General features: G+C 36.1%; 1 protein-coding gene across 3 annotated transcripts in view; it reads right to left on the bottom strand.

Annotated features, from left to right (window-relative positions):
* Positions 1-1,287: 1,287 nt before the first annotated feature.
* The window catches only part of LOC113494844 (monocarboxylate transporter 10-like), a 32,499-nt gene continuing 12,242 nt past the window's right edge, over positions 1,288-21,544 (bottom strand). The window contains exons 1-5 of one of the 3 annotated variants that reach the window (XM_026873345.1): positions 19,034-20,050; positions 7,550-9,223; positions 7,199-7,432; positions 6,078-6,360; positions 1,288-5,374 (exon numbers count right to left, since the gene is read on the bottom strand). In XM_026873345.1, coding sequence (XP_026729146.1) covers positions 5,205-5,374; positions 6,078-6,360; positions 7,199-7,432; positions 7,550-9,121 — 2,259 coding nt within the window. In that variant the 5' untranslated portion in view covers positions 9,122-9,223; positions 19,034-20,050 and the 3' untranslated portion in view covers positions 1,288-5,204. Of the gene's footprint in view, positions 5,375-6,077; positions 6,361-7,198; positions 7,433-7,549; positions 9,224-9,358; positions 9,745-19,033; positions 20,051-21,544 lie in introns of those variants that run through there. The other 2 variants (XM_026873346.1, XM_026873344.1) reach the window with 2 other exon arrangements.

Below are 21,544 nucleotides of genomic sequence, written 5' to 3'. Positions count from 1 at the left end.
GATATTTCTCTCCTACTAAAAGAAAATAGCTTATCCGCTAACCTTCCATCTCAGCTCAGAGTCAAACACCCACTACAGCGCAAAATGAGAATAGTCAAACAAAGTACCTATATACCGACATACAGTCCTAGAATTTCACCAATACTTTCTGTAACATCCTATCAGCATACTTATCGTCCACATATTCTGTTTGTTGATAAGACGACCTTTTGCCCGAAACCCTGCTGTAAAGGCCCCGCAATTTGTAAACCACTTTTATAAACTACAAAATGCAACAGATAGGAAATTCTTATTGGTTGCTACACCCCACTCGGGTGGAGGTTCGATGGCTTTTGGGCTATCACAATACCTTTATCAATATTGTGCTCATAGTACCTACCTAAGTATAGTCGATGCGGAGATGTGGACGTCAGCACATTACAAATAGTTAATCGTCGTAGTCTCGGCCAAATGGTAATTAACATGATATTTTGTGCATTTACCAATTTCTTTTTATTTCAATTTACTCTATTAGCTCTCAAACGAAAGAACGCAACGTAGTAAATTATTCGATATTTGAGAATAAATCCGGAATTCCATCTATCGACTAATTACTTACAAACAGCAGTGCAATCTGACTAATTAATTTATCTATTCCGCATCCTCCCTTACCTTACTACCGTGTAGCTACAACAGGCATCTACATTATACAGCCTGAACATCTGTGCGTAAACATAACATTAATAATTCACGGTCCCGGCGCGAACAGAAACAAAATACTGCGTCAGTCGTCATAGAATAATAAATTGAAAACGTGATATAGGTAACGTGAAGTAATTTAATTACGTTTGTCTTTTGAGCAGCTGTTGAATATTAAACAGGAGCCTTAAGCCAGCCATGACTCGTTAGATAAATTAAAACCGCACCTGAATTGGTTAATGAATTTTATATTGCATATATTAATATTCCATTGTTGTTCCTTCAAGAAGTTGTTTCTACATCTAACGACAGTATTGACTTTAGTTTTAAAGATCATCATTTTATGATTTTTATAACCGTCGAAACAGCCTTCTTGTAAAAACGTGTAATTTATTTAGTGCATATTAAAAAAAACAGCAAAAGGTATGCGAATCTGCATAGAAAGTTAATTGAAATCTTTATTATTTCTTTGAAAAAAAGCGCTTTAGATAAATCTCGACATCAAGCCACAAAATTAATTTGTACGTATTTTCTATTTATATTCTATTCCACTTAGTTTGCATTAGCCCTAAATAAGACGGTGATATAAAGGTATAATTAAACAACAAATTCAAGCTAAAATGGTCTTTATTATAATAATACAAGTACGAATCTCTTAATAATAAGGGTTTTAATAGCCAATTCAAAAAGACCTCGTCTGATAAATGCAACGCTATTTACTGAGGTATTTATTCAACATCGCCTACGTAATCATTCATAAATATTTAAATTTGACTTACTACCATCTAATATTGGGTAAATGATTGCTTATTTTTGGTGTAAACTGTTATAATAATCACATTTTGTTTAGGTAAATATGTAAAATCTTAAATGCGACTTATTAATTCAAGTATAAGTATTCAAGGGTAAGTTACCTATTTAATTTTTGTATTGATTTTTATGATATTAAATATTTTAAAAATACAAATTGTGTAATGCTATATTAAGACCTTGATTTATACGATTTTGCAGTAAGTCTTTAATTAACAACCGTATCAATTCTAATTTGTGCTGGATTCTAAAGTGTGCAAAAAATACTATGGAAGAACTTTCAATGAGTAATTTTAATGTTAAATGTTGTGTTATTTCCAAAATGTTTTAGAAAGACGTAATTTTAATGGTGTAGACTCGTTTCTTATAATTATTTAAGTTGTACAGGTAAATATCTATATTCTTTTAATCTGAAAGTAACTTTCAATCAGCAGCTACGAAGTCCGAATTAGTATTAAGTCACTCTTATAATTACTACGATTTTGTTAAAAGTTGTCATTTTATATCACATTTTAGTTGACATTATATTATTGATACAAGAACGACACGCCACGATCAACACAAATTATATTTTTACTTAACAGAGTTAATAATAGTCAATATAAACATAAATATTATAATTTGTCATAACTGTTAACTCACTTGGGATTGCCTGAATAGTTTCAAGTGAAACTAGTAGGACTATCACGAGAAATAGGTATCATGTATCATATAAATATATAGAACCGTAGTGATAAATAATCATAAATATAGCATAGTTTTTGAAAGGAAATAATACTTAATCACTTCTCTTGCTAAACATTGAGAAGATAGATAAAGTAAATTGAGTGTTCGTCTATGTTTTAAACAAGCAACTAAAAAACATATTAAAGAAGGTTCATGCTGTCTCCAAACAAAATAAAACAAAGGTAAAATAAATTCAAAAAAGAATTTTACTAACGTACACACGACAGAGTGCATCAGATATATACATAATACATTTGTTTGTATACCCGTTTAGTACAATCACTTACATGCCGGGGCCGACAGTTGCAAACGAAACATTATTATACTTGATGTAATTATAACTACATATTGTAACAGACACACGAATTTATATTTACCGTAGGAGGTAGATTATTTTTCGAGAAATATCTCTTGTCAAGTTTAAAAATAACATTTCTACTTTACTTATTATTTAGTCCCTTGGATTACTTCTTTTTGAGAGATTAGTTTTGTGTAAGTAATGATTAAATTCCTACGGCAAACGGGACCACAAACATATTTCCTGATATATATTCATTTATCAACATATTATACATACATATTAGTTGCTACAGTACACAACAAGAACATACTTTAAGAACAAATTACACACCCATATTAATTTGGCAAGAGCTCACCGATTCGGATTAAATTCTTATAAAATTAAATTCTATCAATATCACAAATAACATTTTATAATAATCGCATTTAAAACATTTGTCATGATATTGGCATAACTTGTTATTGAATAAGGTTTAAAATACTGTGGAAGTCACGAAAGATGTGTTCCATATCGTCTCGAGAATCGATACCAAATTATCGATCGTCAAAATCTAATCGATTAGCTTCACATGTCTCGAAACGAGGAGTTTGGTATCGATACAACGCACGGTATGGATATCAATATATAGAATAGTTATGGATACTAAAACTATTATTTTGTGTCTTTTATGAAATAGCACTAGGTATATTAATATGTTAGAAAGTCTTATAAAGGCATCTGGTGTAATGCGTCGTAAGGAAGGGAGATTCCATCGGGGTTATATTATGTAAATGTTATAAATTGAAAAGGTTTGTTTATAAGTGATACAGTCGCTTACTGTTAGCGTCGCAGGCATTAAAATCTAATGTAACACCTAAAACTACAGAAAATTCAAACAAAGCTACATGATAACATTTTTTTGGTACGTAATTTGTTTTATTTTTTCCTCGAATTATAACTTACATACTATAATCATTCGATTATATATATCCGTATCGTAATAAAAAGTATAAATTCATGCGACTCTAATATAAAGTAAATTACTTTACTTTGCCGTTTAGTTTACATTAAGGGCAGTTTTTTTTTACTTAAGGAAAACGTAATTGTTTAAACAATTACCTACGTCGCGTCGCATCAAACGGAACATCTCTACTGAAAACTTTTAAATATTGGCTGAACAGCAAACTTCCTTTGCTAATTGTCTACTTAAAAGAAAATACAGGTTTATAGGCAAAGGACGTCAGTGTTCAGCCTCTAATCTAATCTTGATATAACTACAGGAAGGTTTTTAATTCACAATATTCCGAACATGGGCAGTCTTTGGTGATACATCTTTAAAATTTCTAATATTTAATTTCACAATATTGTGTAAGTCTGGGTTAGTAATTTGTTAAATCTTACGCGAGTAATGATTAAGCATTAAACGTCATCAAAGTAAGTTTTGAACGTCATTAGGTGTTTACACTGTCAAAGTCGCCTTTAAAAAGCCTTTGAATATAAGTTATATTTACGCTAACATTGGAATAGCTGGTAATAATTAATTCTCTGACAGTGCATCCTTTGATTGAATTATTCTTACATTTTCAAATGTTCTTAAAAATACTTCTAATTAATTCAAAATTTTAATTAGAGCCTACGAGTGCTTCTAAAGTCACAACTTTGTTCCTTTTTAATTTACATACAATATTTTTCTTTACTTTAAAATTCGATTCAATTTTCTAGCAATCAAACAATCTTATATTATTACTGTCGCATCAAGGACTATCATTCCAGCTTTTCCTATTAGGCATTTGTTTCAATTACCTTTAGAAGACAGGTTTTCTAAACTATTAATATTTTCTTGTACGTCACGGTTTCAACAACTTTGCGTTTACTAAAAACTACCCGATGAATTTCGCTTTGATTGTAAAAGTAATTTGTTACAAAAGCTAAGCAAACTCCTTAAATGACAATGACAAAATTCTGAAAGAGTATATAGCCTGCAATTGTAAAATATTGTTGCGAATGACAAGTGCCTTTTACTTATAAATAGCGAAAAAATTGACCATAATAGTAAAACTGGGTACATTATTGCTTTAAGATTTTATATGAATTCTTTAAATAAGTTGTCACACGAAATTAAAATGTATTAATTAGATTTAATATAATACGTTTGGCATCATTATTTAATTAAATATATATCCAAGGACCATACAATAGAAGAGATACGCTAAATTATATTTCAATTGAATACAGGACATTACAAAACAAATAAGATAATTAATGAAGACTGTAGACGCATCACTGCGATGCATGAAAATGTTAAAATAAATAATTATTTTACTACCATGATTGCTGGTAGACGTCCGAGTACTTTATGAACACGTTATTCCGCGAATATTCGAGCGACGGTAAGTATATATCAAAGTTTAATTTAATATTGCTGTCAAGCCACGCCTAGTCTAAGCACTGGGCAAATGTTGGAGACAGTCTTGTCAAATTTTCGATAGACATAGTGGGTGCTACAAAATTACCTCACGATTAGGACCTCTTTGGGGTTCGAAATTCGAGCATCTCTGACAGTAAGGAAACAATGTCATATACTCCCGGTTATTTGTTCTATCAAACGTTAATCATTAAGATGGTTTACTAATATACCACCAGAAATGTGTTTAATAGACAGCTGCCTGTTAGAAGCCGGTGTGTTAGTGAAGTAGTGACACGTGTCCGCCTAGACGAGCAGCTTCCCGTTGTGCTTGAGCTGCGCGTCGTGCTTGTCGCCGAGCGCGCGGCGCCGCGCCAGCAGCGGCGTCAGCAGCAGCACCAGCCCCGACACGCCGATGAACACTCCCGCCAGGTAGAACGACAGGTCGTACGACCCCGTCACGTCGTACACCCAGCCTGTAGGGTCACATTTACATGATTAAGCAGATAAACAAACAAACTATTAGACTGGTTTAGCCTTATTATTAATTTTAATCATTTCTGGCCCGTGAGTCCATATATGAACATTGCTATTGGCAAGACAGTGAAATTGATTTTCAACTAAACACATTCAGTGTGATGAAATTTGACATCAAATCAATCTGAAAAACCCTTTAGGTACTAAATTATATTATGTTAATATAACAGACAGCAGCTAAGTAGGTGCCTCTTTTGAATGAGATGTAAGCAACATTAGTAATCATACAAAAGGTATAACAAAACAGGCAGCCTGGCTAGAGGCTTAGTTACGGTTAAATCAATAATGAATAGATTATACAATATTGTTATACATACAATGATCTGTTGCGAGAACAATGTTATCTTTTAGTGTTATGTCACCTGTTATGAGATGTGCTGTTGTCAACCGACATTACATTAGTATTGTAGTGAGTATATTGTGCATGCACGAATAGTCGAGTGGTACAAGTAATCACGAGAATGACTGCTGTCTGCAACTTGCCGCAGATTTGATCCCAGCATATGACAATAGTTTATGTGTTCCATTTGATTTGAATATCGGTGAATGGAGATCATTTTACAAGGATTAAACTAGTTTAAAAACTACTATGGAAAATGATGTCAGGTAAATTAATGTAATAATGAATAGAAAATCATTTACCGGCTAAGGGAGGTCCTATGAGGTTAGCCAGGCCCTGCATGAGCAGCAGCAGCCCATACGCGTTGGTGAACTTCTCGAGCGTGATCTGCTCGACCAGGATGATGCTGGTGAGCGAGTAGTTGGCGGCGATGGCGGCCCCGAAGGCGCCCGAGGCGGCGGCCAGCGCGCCGTACGAGTGCAGCAGCGGCATGACCAGCGTCACCAGCCCGCACAACACCATGCAGCCCGCGTACACCATGCTCGCGTTCACCCACGCGAAGTCGCCCACCCAGCCCAGCAGGATCTACGGGACAAGGGCTCTTACTTAATGCCTGTTGTTTATAATCGTAGCGAAGACTGACAACAGTGAAGGAAAAAATTGTGAGAATACCAGTCCTAACGCTGGTTTCGTTTTCTTTTGATTCTATTCAGTCTATCAATAATATCTTCGTTCCGTCATTTCCTTTCCCTAGTACTCGATGATCGTCGATTAAATCAATATTTTAATGATAAAGTATCATTAAAATATTGATTTTACGCCACCTTTTAGATGTTTCGAAAGCTTATTTGATTAGGTATCAAATATACCTACTCACTAGTGGAATTGATAAACTATAATTTCTTAATGAACCTTATCTTAATTTACGAAATCTTAATCTAAGATATCAGTATAAATTTTCCACATCACTATATGTGTAGTGAGAATAACTGTGATTAATTTTTTACAATGGTAAAATTAGAAGTGGCTTTTCCATTTCTGGATCATCATGAACTATAAATAAAATGTATTTACATTGTAGAGCCCATAATCTATATGAATTGACACGTGCAATTAACAATAATTGCGTAACGATCCGTCAGCGTTATCTGCCAGTTATCAGTTAGCTTGAAGATGATTTAAATGGGTCAAGTTAAACAATGCCTGCCACTCTAGATAACGAGTGATAAGATTAAACACAAGTAAACTACAATTGTTGCTTCCTCTACAAATTGTACGCAGATAATGCTATCAGAACAAATATTGGTTATTGCATGATATGGAAAAATGAACTGGTTTTGGTAAGTAGGTAAGGATGTTGATGGATGACATTATTATCGGTATTTGCTTTATACCCAGATCAACCAAATTACATAGGTCTCACCTCTCCAAACATGTTGAGGATTCCAATGATAGAGATGAGCATGGAGGCCTGGGACTCGTTGAAGCCCATGCTCATACCGTTGTCGGCGATGTACACGTAGGGCACGTCGTACCACATGTACAGCAGGAAGTTGGAGATGGCGAACACCAAGAAAGCAGGGTTCGCGAAGTGGGAGAAGTCCAGCACGTCCACGACGAGGTCCCAGAAGTCCCACAAACCGGCGTACCATTGTAGCTGGAAAACGTTATGAATTATAAGTGACTTATGAAGGCATGAATGCTAAATAATTAATCAGGGATTCTGAATTTCCAACGTGGCTGCTAAATATTAAGAAATTTAATAGGTCCTCACCTTTTCTTTAGCAATGGTTGTCATAGAGTTCCTGAAGATGTTGGGACAGGAGGACGCTCTGAGCCTGTATCTGTTGATGTTGAGCATCGCTCCCCTGTACGTGAGCGAGTGCCGATGGACTCTCAGGTCTTTGAGGAACGCTGGTGGTTTCTTCGTGGAGCCCGAGGTCTGTCGGCGGAGCCACAGCGACAGCGCAGCTTTATCGTTTATTGGCGCCGAGCTTGGCTCTTGCGTTCGTGGTATAGATGAAGGGGACAACGCTCCCGGAGAAGCGGTTCCCGGCGACATTAAAGCTCTAGGAGGAGATTGCTCGTGAAGTCTTCCGCTGTCACTGAAGCTCCTCGAGGGGAGCATGACGCCGGGGTAGTTCTGCGCTAGGATGGCATACGCCCGGCCCCTGTTCGACATCAACTCGAACACCTCGAGCGACACTCCCTCCCCGCCTGTCATGAACGTCGGTAAGTCTACTAGAGAGCTGAACTGGGGTACTATTGGTGATGTTACCGCCTCAATATCGGCGGCTTCGTTTACTTTAGTAGAGCCGGCAGCGCTACTTTTACTGTCAGAAAAACTATCCGCTGATGAACCGAAACGCTTATTCCGTTTCCTTTCTCGTCTCCTTTTCCTCTCTTTAGCCCTTTCCTCATTCATCGTAGTCGTCCACGGCAAGTCTCTGAACAAAAGTCCACACACTGCCATATTTAGGAACAAACCAGCTAATATTAACGTAGTTCCACGCCACCCATACTCATCTAATAATACATAGGTCAAAGGAGCAAACACGAAGGTTCCGATGCCACTCCCGCAGACCGAAATTCCGGTGGCTAAAGAACGTTTCTTTTCAAAATAATACGCGACTATGACTACAGCCGCAACGTAACACAGGCTCAATCCAAATCCGGCCATGATGCCGAATGTCAAAAACAACGTCTCCATATTGTCTACAAAAGCGGATATGACGAATCCTATGGCAGCTAGTATCGAGCCGCATATCGTCACTCTTCGACAGCCGTACCTGTCCGTGAGAAAGCTAGCGATCGGCCCGGACAAGAGCGGCATCGCCATGAAGATGCCGGCGATCCAGGCCGTCTTTCCTTTACTCTCGCCGAAATACTCCAAAAAGTGCGGAAAGAATACGCCGAAGCTGAATGTAATACCGTCGGCGATAAGGTTAACCATGAAGGAGGCAAAGACGACAACCCAGCCCCAGCCGCCGTCGGGTGGGCGCGCCTCTGCGATGGACACGTCCTCGTCGTCGGAGCTGGAGCTGGTGCTGGAGCCCGACACGGACACGGGCGCGGGCGGCGACTGCGCGTCGAACTGCACGTGCAGCGGCCGCCCGTTGTGTTTTCGCGAGACATTCTCACTGATAGCACTGACACTGAGTGGATCGCGGAGCAAGGGTTCGCTCTCGGGGATGGAAGGAAGCGCGCGCGGCGCGGGCCGCGGAGTCTCTGGTTCGCTTAAGGCCTCCGCGGGCGGGGCTGCGGTATCGAGGGTTTCGCGGGGTCCTCCTTGGAGCGGCCGATGGTTCGCGCAGTCCGGCGGCGGCGAGAGGCGCGCGCGGTCCATTCCGGCAGGGCGCGGCGGAACTGCGCGCGCAGCGTGTGCAGCGCGTGATCACCAGTCCGCCGGGCTTCCATGCGGACACCACACCACCGCCGTGACCTCATGCTGCAACACGAAAAACACACATGTTACATTCACAAAAACTTTATCGATAGCGTTATCGCGGTAACTCCAGACATAGATACTAGACTATAGGCACCAACACTCGGCAAACGCAAACTAACAAAGTAATATCTTTACCATTGCACACCAAGATTTGATTTATTTCCAACGACTTGTCACCTGACCTACGCACATACGAATAAGCCGAGCGCCCAGTACCGTCTCTAATTGGCTCTTTTCTATCTACTGAAATAGGAAACGAGTATAATGGACGTTCGTCCATCTGCAGCGGATGCTCCAAGTGCTAAATCGTCGATCTGCAGAGCACGCTGATTGGTGTACAATGGACAAGGCGGGAGAGGCCATGCAAAGAACGCGCCTCGTATTTATAGATGTGAACATGAACATAAGTTAAAGAACATTCAACTGTCGCATTGTCACGAGAGTTTCCATTGATATTTTAAGAAATGATCTTCAGCAACTATGGTTTCATCGCTTGTTACCGACAATAACTCAAAAATCATAAAAATCCTACACAATCAATAAAAAATATTTTTCACACATTTTCATTCAAAACAAATTTTCACACTGTTCCTTTCCTTGGTAATGCTTTAGTATCATATAATATACTTAATTATGTGTAGTATTATAATTGAGTATATTTAAACAAGGCTAAATCAAATAACTTGAGTGCTTAATAACATTTTGTTATTAAGGACTTCACAAGAGTACGTCAGTATCATCATCAAAGATAAAGTTAATTTCGCGTCATAATTAAACCGTATTAATTACTTTACATAATTAAGTTCAAACGTCACATTAGCCAAGCATTCCGTCCGTTCCGAGATTTCCAACGACGCAGTACGTCCTTAATCCAAATTAACTCGACCTCCACCACCTACTCCCTTAATTGTTTCAATTTAGGGTCGGCAACTAGAGTCACTGATTAATTCCAGCAGATTGCAGTTAATTATACAAGATCAAGATCAGACAAAGATTCATAAAGGTAATATGACAACTTCAGGAGTCCCAAAAGTCTATTAACTAAAATTGTGATAAGCGCAGTTTTTGGCCGAAGTGAAAGCTTATAACGTTAATTAAACATATTTATTGTAAAATACTCAAGCAATCGCTTTCTGTCACTTATAGAGGAAATGAAAAATGTGCTGATAAATCCTCTCTAGGCAAGAACTAAAGACTATCAATAAGCTCTTGAGCACGTCGGCATTGACGTCGACTTGCCTTTTGTCCCGTTGACCTATAGCAATACTTGTAACCTTTTCGAAACAAACAACCAAGTCCGTTCACAATATGCCTGTTATACCTTTGTTTGCAAATTAAGTTTAAATCACTGAAGTTTGGACGTTTCGGTAAACTTTTATGCTGTGAAAAGCCGAAATTTTCCAACTTTGGAACTTGGGCAGCAATAACAGGCTTCGTATAAATAAATATGTAAGTAGTACTGAGAACACCGAATAATAAACCCTGAAAACATTTTTCATTCATTTCAAAACGGGCACGTGTTTGTGAACCCAAGAGACAGCTGTAGATTAAATAAATGGGAGTTCGCTACACAACGTAAAGTAATTAATACATCAAAGATAAACCCTCTTTTTGCGGAGTTAGCAGTTCTAGGGAACCCTATTAAGTTCACATGGCGGTTTTTAATAGCCTGTTACATGAGCTTCTGCTTAGGAAGCCACCTTACATAACAAGCACGTTTCTGTGATGTCAGTCGTTTTTGTGACGTGTAAACATGTCCAAGCGCAAAAGGGTACCTGTCATAACCAACATTTGTAGTCTTTTTTTTTAAATAGTTTTTTTTATACTATGAAATAACAGCTTTTCCTAAACAAGTAAAATTCCTATAATCGTTCAAGCTGATGGGATCGAAATGTTCTTGGAATGGAAATTTATGAGAGTGACATAATTAAGTCACGGCACTTATCGAAAATCAATAAGCCATCACCTGAGCTATTTCTGTCAAAGAAAACGATTAAAGAATTGTCACTACGGGCTACTAGCCGGTGTTTCCATTATGGAATAGTGTTTTCTTCTTCTTAAATAAAATTAAAAAAAAAACGAGCACAATGCTTAAAAGGTTTTGAGATGAATACTTCTTACGTGGAATATTGCAGTCATAACGTACCTAAATCCGGGTGTAGATTTAGTATATTTTCGGAACAACCTTGGCACTATTTTCGGTAAATACTGTGTTAGTATAAAACGTGTATAATAGGATTTACGAATATGGCTACATGAGATAAATCTGTATCCTGTAAGTAGGTTGAACCACAGCATCACGTGACCTGTTTTGCAACAGGGTCATCTGCACAGCGTCAACCTGCATTACCCCCATTTCTCCTATTCGTTGAACCCGCATTGTAATATTAAACCATCCATAAGAAGCTAAACCTGTCCAAGCATAAATTACGTTAAGTAAATATGACCCGTGTAACGTGTTCCTTCACTCTATTTACACAAAACAAAGAAAACAGAAAAAATAATTCACCTTTCAACTGATCTCCAAAACAGATAACATTCCTCAGATTTAATCTTTGATTTAAAAAAAAATCCTTTGTCAGAAATTAAAGGAAGTATGCGAACTGAAATTTTCGAACAAAAATAACAAAAAACGGTCGTAGAATAACATGTTGGCCATTTAAACTTTTATGTAAAGTCGTTGTAGCAAGCCCCAACCTACAAGCAAACTTTGTACAGACTACAAAACGAGCCCCATTCGCACGAATGCATTGCTATAACGCTTTTTCAGTTAACAACAGCTCCAATTAATACAGCGAACAATACGTAACATTGTTTCGTTATTTTCTATTCGAAACTTAATGTTGAATGATTTGAAATGAACTATTCAATAGCAAATACATTTTACGCAGTTACAAGCGATCAATCGTGGAAACGAACTTTATTCTTGGTAACCTTTCTCATTGGCAAACACATGGTTCCAAATATTCTCTTGACCTATTTATATTGACTTTGAACATTATTAATTTACGTCAAAGTTAATTCTAATAAGACTCTGTTAAAATGTTTAAGAACAAATTGCCTTGAATATCAGAAGTTTAACCCTTTGGGAAACTCATTAACGATATAATTAACCGAAGATTAGTAATTATCTGAAACACGAATGGATTGTGATTGAGATTTAATACTTTGATTTATTGTTCTACAACTTAAGACAATTCCTAAAGAGTTAGGTTTTGTTTATTATTCCATAGAACCAGAACAGTCGCAACACAGCTAATGGTGATCGTAATTACTGTATAGTTTCCCCTTTTGAGATTTTATTAAATTAATTGGGGCTTTAAGTCGACATCATTTATTTTATTCCTTTAGAAACAGCGTTATTTCATGAGTTTGGTGTAAATTTAAATAAAGAAAAGCACCAAACGAAGGAGAATGAGATATAAAATGATATATAAAAAAATCGCAACTAGATGCGATGAAATAAAAAATACAAAAAACACGGTTTGGTACTTTAAAAGTATGTCGACATGGAAATGTAAAAAGGTTCCCACTGAAACTTTAACAGAGTAATAAGAGATTTGAAGTCGGTCTACGAACATAAAAAATACATGTATGTGAGTTTGGACTTGCCATTTTAATATTTAATGTTTCCTGACCGCAAGTACTGGGTGCCGCGCGGTAAGGGCGTCATATTATTACAAATTTCACACGTACTGCTTTGGAATAAAGTCGCTTTACGATGTAAAATGTTTTCAATGATGTAAGGTCGACTGTACTTAACTTACGTTATGTTCGCAGCGGAGTTCCTCCCGCTCCCCAATTTACGGGCGAAATAGGTTATAAATTGAATTTACTGAACGAATTGTAAATATCCTTATACTGTGATATAATGTACTCAAAATAATTGAGAGTAGAGCAAATGGGTGAGCTTATATTTTATCGTTCATAACTTTATTTCTTTTGGTCATATCCTCTTTTTTGTAAAGGACCATGTTTATTAGACCAATATAACTATCTGGGTGTAAAACGTTTTACTTAAAAGAGATAAGTCTTCAAATGCGGACTCTTTGTTGTTTTATTACTTTACAATAAAATGCAGATATTTATAAATCGCAAAACCAGTCCGAATCGTAGAAGGTGCTCCTAGAAGCCTCTCACCTTGATCGGAAGGTCGCAACACTGACGTTTGTTAAGTCTAAATGCGAGTATTTAAACTTCCTTAGTTCAAGCGAATAAATTCTATGCAGGCTGTTAATGTGCAGAGCCGATGATATATGATATGAGTCGAGATTAAGAATTCGAACATACATCTTTAACTTTATAATTATAATAGGTAGTGCTAGTAAAATAGGTCGAACTACACTGTGATGACCTATTAAAAAAAAGAAAGCTAGCCAGACAATTAGCACAAAACTTTTAAAATTGAAAAATATTTTGAAATCACGCAATTATAGGCTGTAATAACTAACACGTGGTAAATAAGATACTGGCCATCTTCCAGCCGACATCGTTTACGTAAATGTTATAAATAATCTGTATGTTTGGCAATAATTGTCGCTAGACGCTCGGTCAGCACTCTCAAAAACATTGAAAAGAAAAATGTCAACATGAATAATGACATAGTAAGTGTTCAAAAGGGGAAAATTTTTGTATCGTTACGAACCCTTTGCTTCTTGTAATTCAAGCCGTTGCAAATAAGATAAGTGAATATCCTGTGTCAGTGAAATATGAAAGGCCCGACACGACTCAACCATTTCCTACGGATGTCATATAAAGCGTATGACGGAAATCGGTCTTAATGACGTCTCTTCACCCCATATTCAATCACAAGTGATATTCAAATCAGCACTCTAGTCACATCTATACTTCTATACTAATATATAAAGCTGAAGAGTTTGTTTGTTTGTTTGTTTGAACGCGCTAATCTCAGCAACTATTGGTCCAAATTGAAAAAATCTTTTTGTGTTGAATAGACCATTCATCGAGGAAGGCTTTAGGCTATAAACCATCACGCTGCGACTAATAGGAGCGAAGATGCAATGGAAAATGTGGAAAAAAACCAGGCCAGGTATAAATCATAACTTATATCTTCTACCCACGGGGACGAAGTCGCGGGCAACAGCTAGTCTATGATATATTTTATGTTTAAATAATGTTAAACTATGCATAGAATTAGTAAGTAATTCTGGTAGTATGAGGGTCATTTTTCGTAGAGATGCTCAGATAGTCTGACAGGGTTTCTACCCTTACTAGTACGTCGCTGCAAAGCTGTATTACTTTATCTATGAATATGAATAATAATAACGCTTAATATTATAATACACACTTATTACAAGAGATTAACATTGTATTGAAGGAGCTGTTGATAGATAAAATTTCCTAAGTGAAGTACAAGTTCAATCAAAAACATTGAGCCGTTAGCTCGCGCTTTTCAAAAGGTACATAAAAACTGAAACTGCAAAATAGGCTACAAAGTTTTATAATTATGTCGAATGTCAACTATTAACTATAAAAAATACATTTCAATGTTAGATTTTATCGTCTTAATAATGCTGAACTAATCGCGGCATCTTCATTCTTCACAGTTCCCATGAACTATGGCATAATGAGTGTCATTTGACTCGCTTGGCAAAAGCTGCATGACATTCACAATCCTCAAAGTGGAAATAAACTCAAAACAAACTTGCCAAATTGTAATTTTCCACATATTGCCATTTGTATATTTTAACAAAGTAATATTAAATGTTAAATTCTTTTTCAGCCAGGACCGTGGCCTAAACAAGGAACACTTGAAGTCAACTATAAATCAGCAGGTACTTAGGTTAGTCAGGGTTACGACAATTGAGTGACAACTGGCGTCCTGTCACGCGGGGGCTCAATTGATAACGATCCTTAAAACAATCAGGATAACCGCAGCGCCGGCGTTAGAGAGGCAATCCAATCTACTATATAGACGTGTATATGAGACTTGTCCAAACTCATTTTTTTATCTAACAATACACGTTTTAGCTTTAACAAAATAGAAAAGTCGATGTTCTTTCGTCCTCGCGCATGTTTAGAGCGATGTAAATGAACTTTATATCTTAGCGTCTTAGCTTGAGATCTCATTTGGCAAGTGACATAATGCATTAGCGTCAGTTTTTCTTTGCTTAGATTTTAGTATTATGACACTGTTCAGACTAGACTTTTCGAGATTACTTTTGATCGCACGCACTACAAATATTTTGTCAAAATTGTTATTTTTCTTAATGTGTAATGTAATAAAGCGAGTTGTTTAGACACAAACCCAGGTGTTTGCAATGCCAAGTGATATTATAAACTTTGTATTACTGTAATCGTTCGATATATTAGTACACATAAAGGCTAGGCCAAGAGATGGTGTAATGTAACACTTTGGCAAATTGCTATTTCCTTCGAGTCAAACTGATGATGGATCGGCTCGTGATCTCCGTTTATAGCCAGACGACCGGCGACGGAAATTAACACGAAACTTATAGCAAGTCCTTCGTTGGGATATAACTAACGGCACACTTAAATTCTTATTGGTAAGTTCAGAAGTTGATAAAGATTACGGTAAATATTTGCAGTGCTCAGTTTTTGGTCAATACAGTGATATCAGTTTGAAATTAAACCATCTGAGTAAGTACCTAAAAACAGAAACTTTCAAATAAAAAATCGGTAAAACTGAAGAAATGTTTATACTTATAGTGGGTTATGTGTCGCAAAAGCTATAAACATAAAACAGCAAATAACTAAATTCACTTAGCAAGAATTAGAAATTAAGCACCATTACGTAAAAAGCTATTCCTGAAACTGCTACAACAATAGATTAACAGAAAAAAAGAGGCACTATTCCCAGGAGCCCTTGATTTACTGTTGACATTAACATTTCAGAATCATTTACCCCTGGAAATGTCCAAGACAAATGATACCATATTGGCGAAGGAATAGGGGTCATATCCTGCAGTAAGACGTTGGCTGGCTCCGTGCCAGGCTCTAGATCTGCGGATGTGTTACATAACAGTAACGCAGGCTGTTCTCAAAGTTAATCAAGCAGTTACATTCGTTTCAACTTTAGAAACTGCGGTTCTTGGATTGAGATCTATACTTATAAGTTAAAATCGAAGTATTTGAATTCTAAGCGAAATTAAATCCGCACTTACAAAAATTTGCTAGATATTTTAAAACGTATACAATCTAGTAATCAACATCTCAATTTTCCTTATTTATTTCGCGAGTGTCGGCCTTTTTATATTTACTCATTCATGGTCAACTGAAAGCTGACAAACTCAGCTTCTAGAATATGAGATTGTAGACTTTATACAGTACGCGAAACCCACAGATATTAGTTACCTACTTATTGTGGTATAAACATTTATCATGTTGGCAAAAGGGAAAAAAAATCAAGCCAACAATTCACGAAACAGTGAGTAATAACAATAAAACAATCTAAAGGTCTCGGGTCAAGCTGATAAGATAACATTAGCTGCCAAAACGTCACGAAAATTAAGTTCGACGGCCAACCTTAGCTGAATGAATCTGTAGGTTAACTATAACAATGATTGTACTTTATTTAGGTCGAGCAACATTTTAAATAGGCCATTAATAAAGACCATTGATGATGATTGACCATGAGCGACGAATTTTTAGATCGCTGATTTCGGTCCAGAAGACAAAACAAACATTACCAAAAGTACTTTAATCCAAAAGCCTTTCTCGCAACGTGACTCAAAAGGACGAACAACAACCCGGAAAGTTACGAACTCGGAGGAAAAATCATTAGGAACGGAAGTAGTGGAGCACATTGCTTCAAATTGTCTGGTTTACGGTAGACTGCAATCGGACAAATGATGATTACTTACTTCCCCGTCCTGAATCTTACTTTTTAGCCACCATTCATAAGTATCTAAGCTGATCTCAACTCTAGAAAATTAAATAATAATCGTTCATCCGAATTCCAATTGCCTGAATCCGTGACGGATCTCTCAAGTAACATAAAAAGTCTTATCAATATAATAATAATACAAAAGACATTAACCACACACTAAGAGTATGATATTATCGTACATTCGAGATGTAAATCGATGATGTCGAACCCAGAGCATGCCACATTTAGATTACAAATGTTTTCACATGATATTTATATAACTGCGACATAATGAATGACTAATGCCTATATTACTTCATCTTATGATTATGATAATAGTGTCATTAACAGCTAATACAATACAGGCCATAATGTATGTTGAACAGCAAACATTATAAGAATTAATTATACATTGCAGGGCAAAGGCCTCACGCCATATAACAACGACCTTTGATTACAGTACGTTGAAGATTTCGCATATTTTTTTTAAAGTGATGTAAGAATTTGCACAAGTTGAGAATCGAAATATATTGTCAATCCGATGTAGACACATAGGCTTTCAGCCTAGTTCAAATTTATTACATCTGCAATTATCTAGTAGAGTATTGTATTCGAACCACTAGTCATTCAAGAAACATTATTTAGCTAAGGCGTAAGTAATTTACCGTTTGCAAAAAAATTACAAAATAAGTTAGTGGAAATAATCTTCCCTGCAAATTTAACAAAGCTCTATCTACTTATATAAAACATAATTCATTTACAAATGAACGCGTATTGCACCAAGAAATTAACGATAAGAAATCCATAAACTCGTCAAGAGAATGATGTAATTGAACGATATTAAAACGTGTAAACTGTAAGTAAAAGTAATTTAATTAATATACTAAACATTGTTGGCATAATTAAACGTACGATAAATAATCAGGAACTAAATGTTATCGCTACTTCATAACGTACAGTTTAAAGAGGCAACAAAATTAAACAATGTACTTAACGTTGATAAAGTTAAAATAAGTTATCAAAAAATACTGTTATCGGAAAGTACGTTTCATGGAAAATTTGCGAACTATTGTAATTATTTAGATTAATTTACCTATATAGGTATAAACGCACGTTAAGATATGAAACTCATATCGGTAGACTTTTAAAACCAAGGCATCATCACGTGTGTTTTAGCAGACGATATAAATTATATTGCTTCTTGTAAAAGGCTCAAAATATCAGATACATAATAAGTAGCTAGCACAAAACATTGTACTTTTTTGTAAGTAGTCTCTGGACGTACCCAAAAGCTAATAAAATCACCGACTACATCAGTCAATGAACTGTAAAACAGACCGTAAATCGTGTCTCTTGATTACAGCAGTGATCATTTACCCCAAAATAGCAAACGAGACGACTATATTTCGAACGTCGAAACACAACCAATTAAACTTGACCGAAATATTGAAAGGGCATCCACATTTATAAGGACTATCAATCGCTAGACGACCAATGTTGATTGAAATATATCTTGACCCAATAACTAAGAGTTGTTTACGAATTCACAATTCTGAGTGTTACTTACGAATTCAACTCTTCAAGTGAGTGTATTTAAATGCATATCAACATCATTGGGAAAGCAACAAACGAAGGAAGACGATATTGTTTAAAGAGAGCATGGTAACAACACCCGTATGATTCCACTAAACGTCTCGTACAACAAGGTATTCGCGAAGAATGCCAATGTCTTGATAGCAGTGTTCCTCGTATAAAACTCACTTGCTTTCAATAAATCTTGGCCCAAACAAAGCTTGCTTTAAATAGTTACACTTATTTAATATGGATTTAATTTACAGTTCAAAGAGCCCACGAAGCTATCTTAAATATTTTCGATGTCTTTACGAGTTCTATCAATAAAGAAAGTGATATGAAAAGTCTAAAACGGAACATTAGTGAACGTAAATAAAAACAAGACGCACCTTTGTTTGCGTCGTCATTTTGGCACTGTCTCCTTACAGCGTGCGGATGCCAATTCCCGGTATTTTCAGTATATGCAACCACATTTCACATTCGGTTATTATTTTTTATGTTAAAATTATCCACATTTTATTTGAGTCACTTATTCACTAACACTTATTTGGCAGTATAGTTACAGGTGTCAAGGTGTCCACTTGTGTCGGTCACTTGTCGGATCAATTGTAAGGGTGTTCCGATCCCAAAACGTTTTTGGTGTCAAATGGGATATGTTTGCGCTCGGCGGGCCGTCTTCGAACTAGCGCGAGCGCACTCGCGATGTGGCCGGCGGTGCGCGCGCTCCCAACCACTCATCATTTAATAGTCAGATAAAAGATTATCTATTGAGGCGTCCTCGGTCAATATGACATTAAATTACGTATTTATCACTAAACACCACCAATGTACATGACCAGGGAGGTTATCGAAATGTATGGGCCGTACCGAATTGACTATTCTAGATCAGGAAGATAGCGATTCTGTAAATTGACTGTCAGACACTAGCGCAGCGGAGACTACCTTCTAAGCACAATCAAAATTCACTCCATTCATCGATATTTGATAATACTGCAGTATTAACAATTTCACACAAAGGTGTATCAAAGCACTTTAACTTATTCTTGAATATTAAAATAATATTATTTCTAGCAGACTGTTATCTTAACGCGGACACGAACGTATCGTATTAATCGAAGCTTGAAACTGAGTGGCACATATTATCCAAACTTCCAAAGGTCTCTAACCGGCACAAAATGACAAGATAAATGTCGCCAACTGAGATAACAAACGTAAGTGGTCAGGAATTGGGACCTCTAATTATAGTAAACCAATGAGGAACGTGGCTTCAAACATTATCGCATTAAAAAAATGTAGTCAAAGAAAACGAGATAAATGTAGGGGTATTGCAGAAAAATACTTAAATATAATTAGTTGATTTGGGGCAGCCGAATAAAATTATCGGAAGAAAAATTAAAAATATTTTTTTATAAATTAATAAACAAAATGCATAGGCAAGTTAACTAAAAAGATACATAATGTTTACTTGAGATAGTTAATTGACGTTATCAGTCATACGATTTCCAGGAATACCATTGACTATGAAGCCACGTGGTATGTCTGTGAAGCATGTTCGTTATATAATAACACAAGTGCCATAACTTATTGATACTCACTTTCATCTGATCTTCTTTACTGGTGTGGATGATAATAATATTTGCAATACGGAAATCAAAGCATACAATGATAAGATACTAAAAACATTATGATAAAATTATCAGATAATTCAACAATGGTTACGGAAAATTGGCAAAAAAATATACTAGAGGCATTAAAAGATTTGTGTCGACCATAAATTATGAATACGGACTTGCGGAGACTTATGAATGTTAGAACTGCGATTTATAAGAGGAGACAAAAAAATAAATCTCACTTAATGAATACGTTTTGTTAAGAAGTTAGTAAAGAACATTGTTTTATAGATATGTTTAGACAAAGTAATGTGTTTACAGTGATAACACTATCTGCGTTGTAAAGGCGGTGCGCTCGGTACAGTCATCTTTTACCCTATACTATGAGCTTACACATGCCTATCAAGAGGTTAAAGATTCTTTAGATGTTCAAAACAGAATTATATTCTACGCGTTTCGAACTTATGATATACCTTTTAGCTATTTGTAAATATTCTAAATCGTCGATTATAGTACACATTGTGTTACGTTTTTGCACGTCGGGGGTCTACTGCACTGGAGTGTAACAACGTCTCAATAATAAGCATATATATTATACGCTTACAAAAACAAACGTCAATAACTTTTACTTTTGAAAACGGTCAAGATGTCGGGTTTATGGTTTTCCATTAATAAAGACAGACGCAATAAAAATGAGGTTTGTAGCATATGATCCATAAATTCATATTTAAATGTACCCTCATTAAATGTGTCAATAGCTAATGGCAGCGGAATGCAAAAATCATTTGGCAGTAATAACGCTTTAATGTATTTTCTTAATGAATTCATTAAATTTAAATGTAGTTTTAAGTGCTTCTATAAATAATAATTTGAACTGGAAACCTACTCAACAATTTAAATCGATGCTTTGTATTTTCTACTTAACAATTGAATTCTTGAAAAGTAAGAACTCGCTTGTATTTAATTGTGTTCAAAACGTGAAAAATCAATTATTATGCCGAACCGTTTTTAAGTAATCGAGAAATAACAGCATTTCATGCAAGAACAATGTTTGAAGAAATATTATTAAGTATAAATTGAATCATATTGACACGTGTAAGTTAGACTGATTAATTTACGCTCGATTAACATACACATTTTACTTTTTATGCGACATACTTGAGTGCGGATCCGCGAGAAAAAGCAAGTAATAAAAATAAATATGAGGTCACACATACATGTGTCCAAACCGTTAATGATTTTGTACAGTGTTCAATTGTCAATTGTTAACACGGACCACGACACTATTCT

The sequence above is a fragment of the Trichoplusia ni genome, chromosome 6, assembly GCF_003590095.1.
Source record: "Trichoplusia ni isolate ovarian cell line Hi5 chromosome 6, tn1, whole genome shotgun sequence".
In the NCBI taxonomy this organism is placed as follows: domain Eukaryota; kingdom Metazoa; phylum Arthropoda; class Insecta; order Lepidoptera; family Noctuidae; genus Trichoplusia; species Trichoplusia ni.
This window is presented reverse-complemented; position numbering and strand designations above follow the sequence as displayed.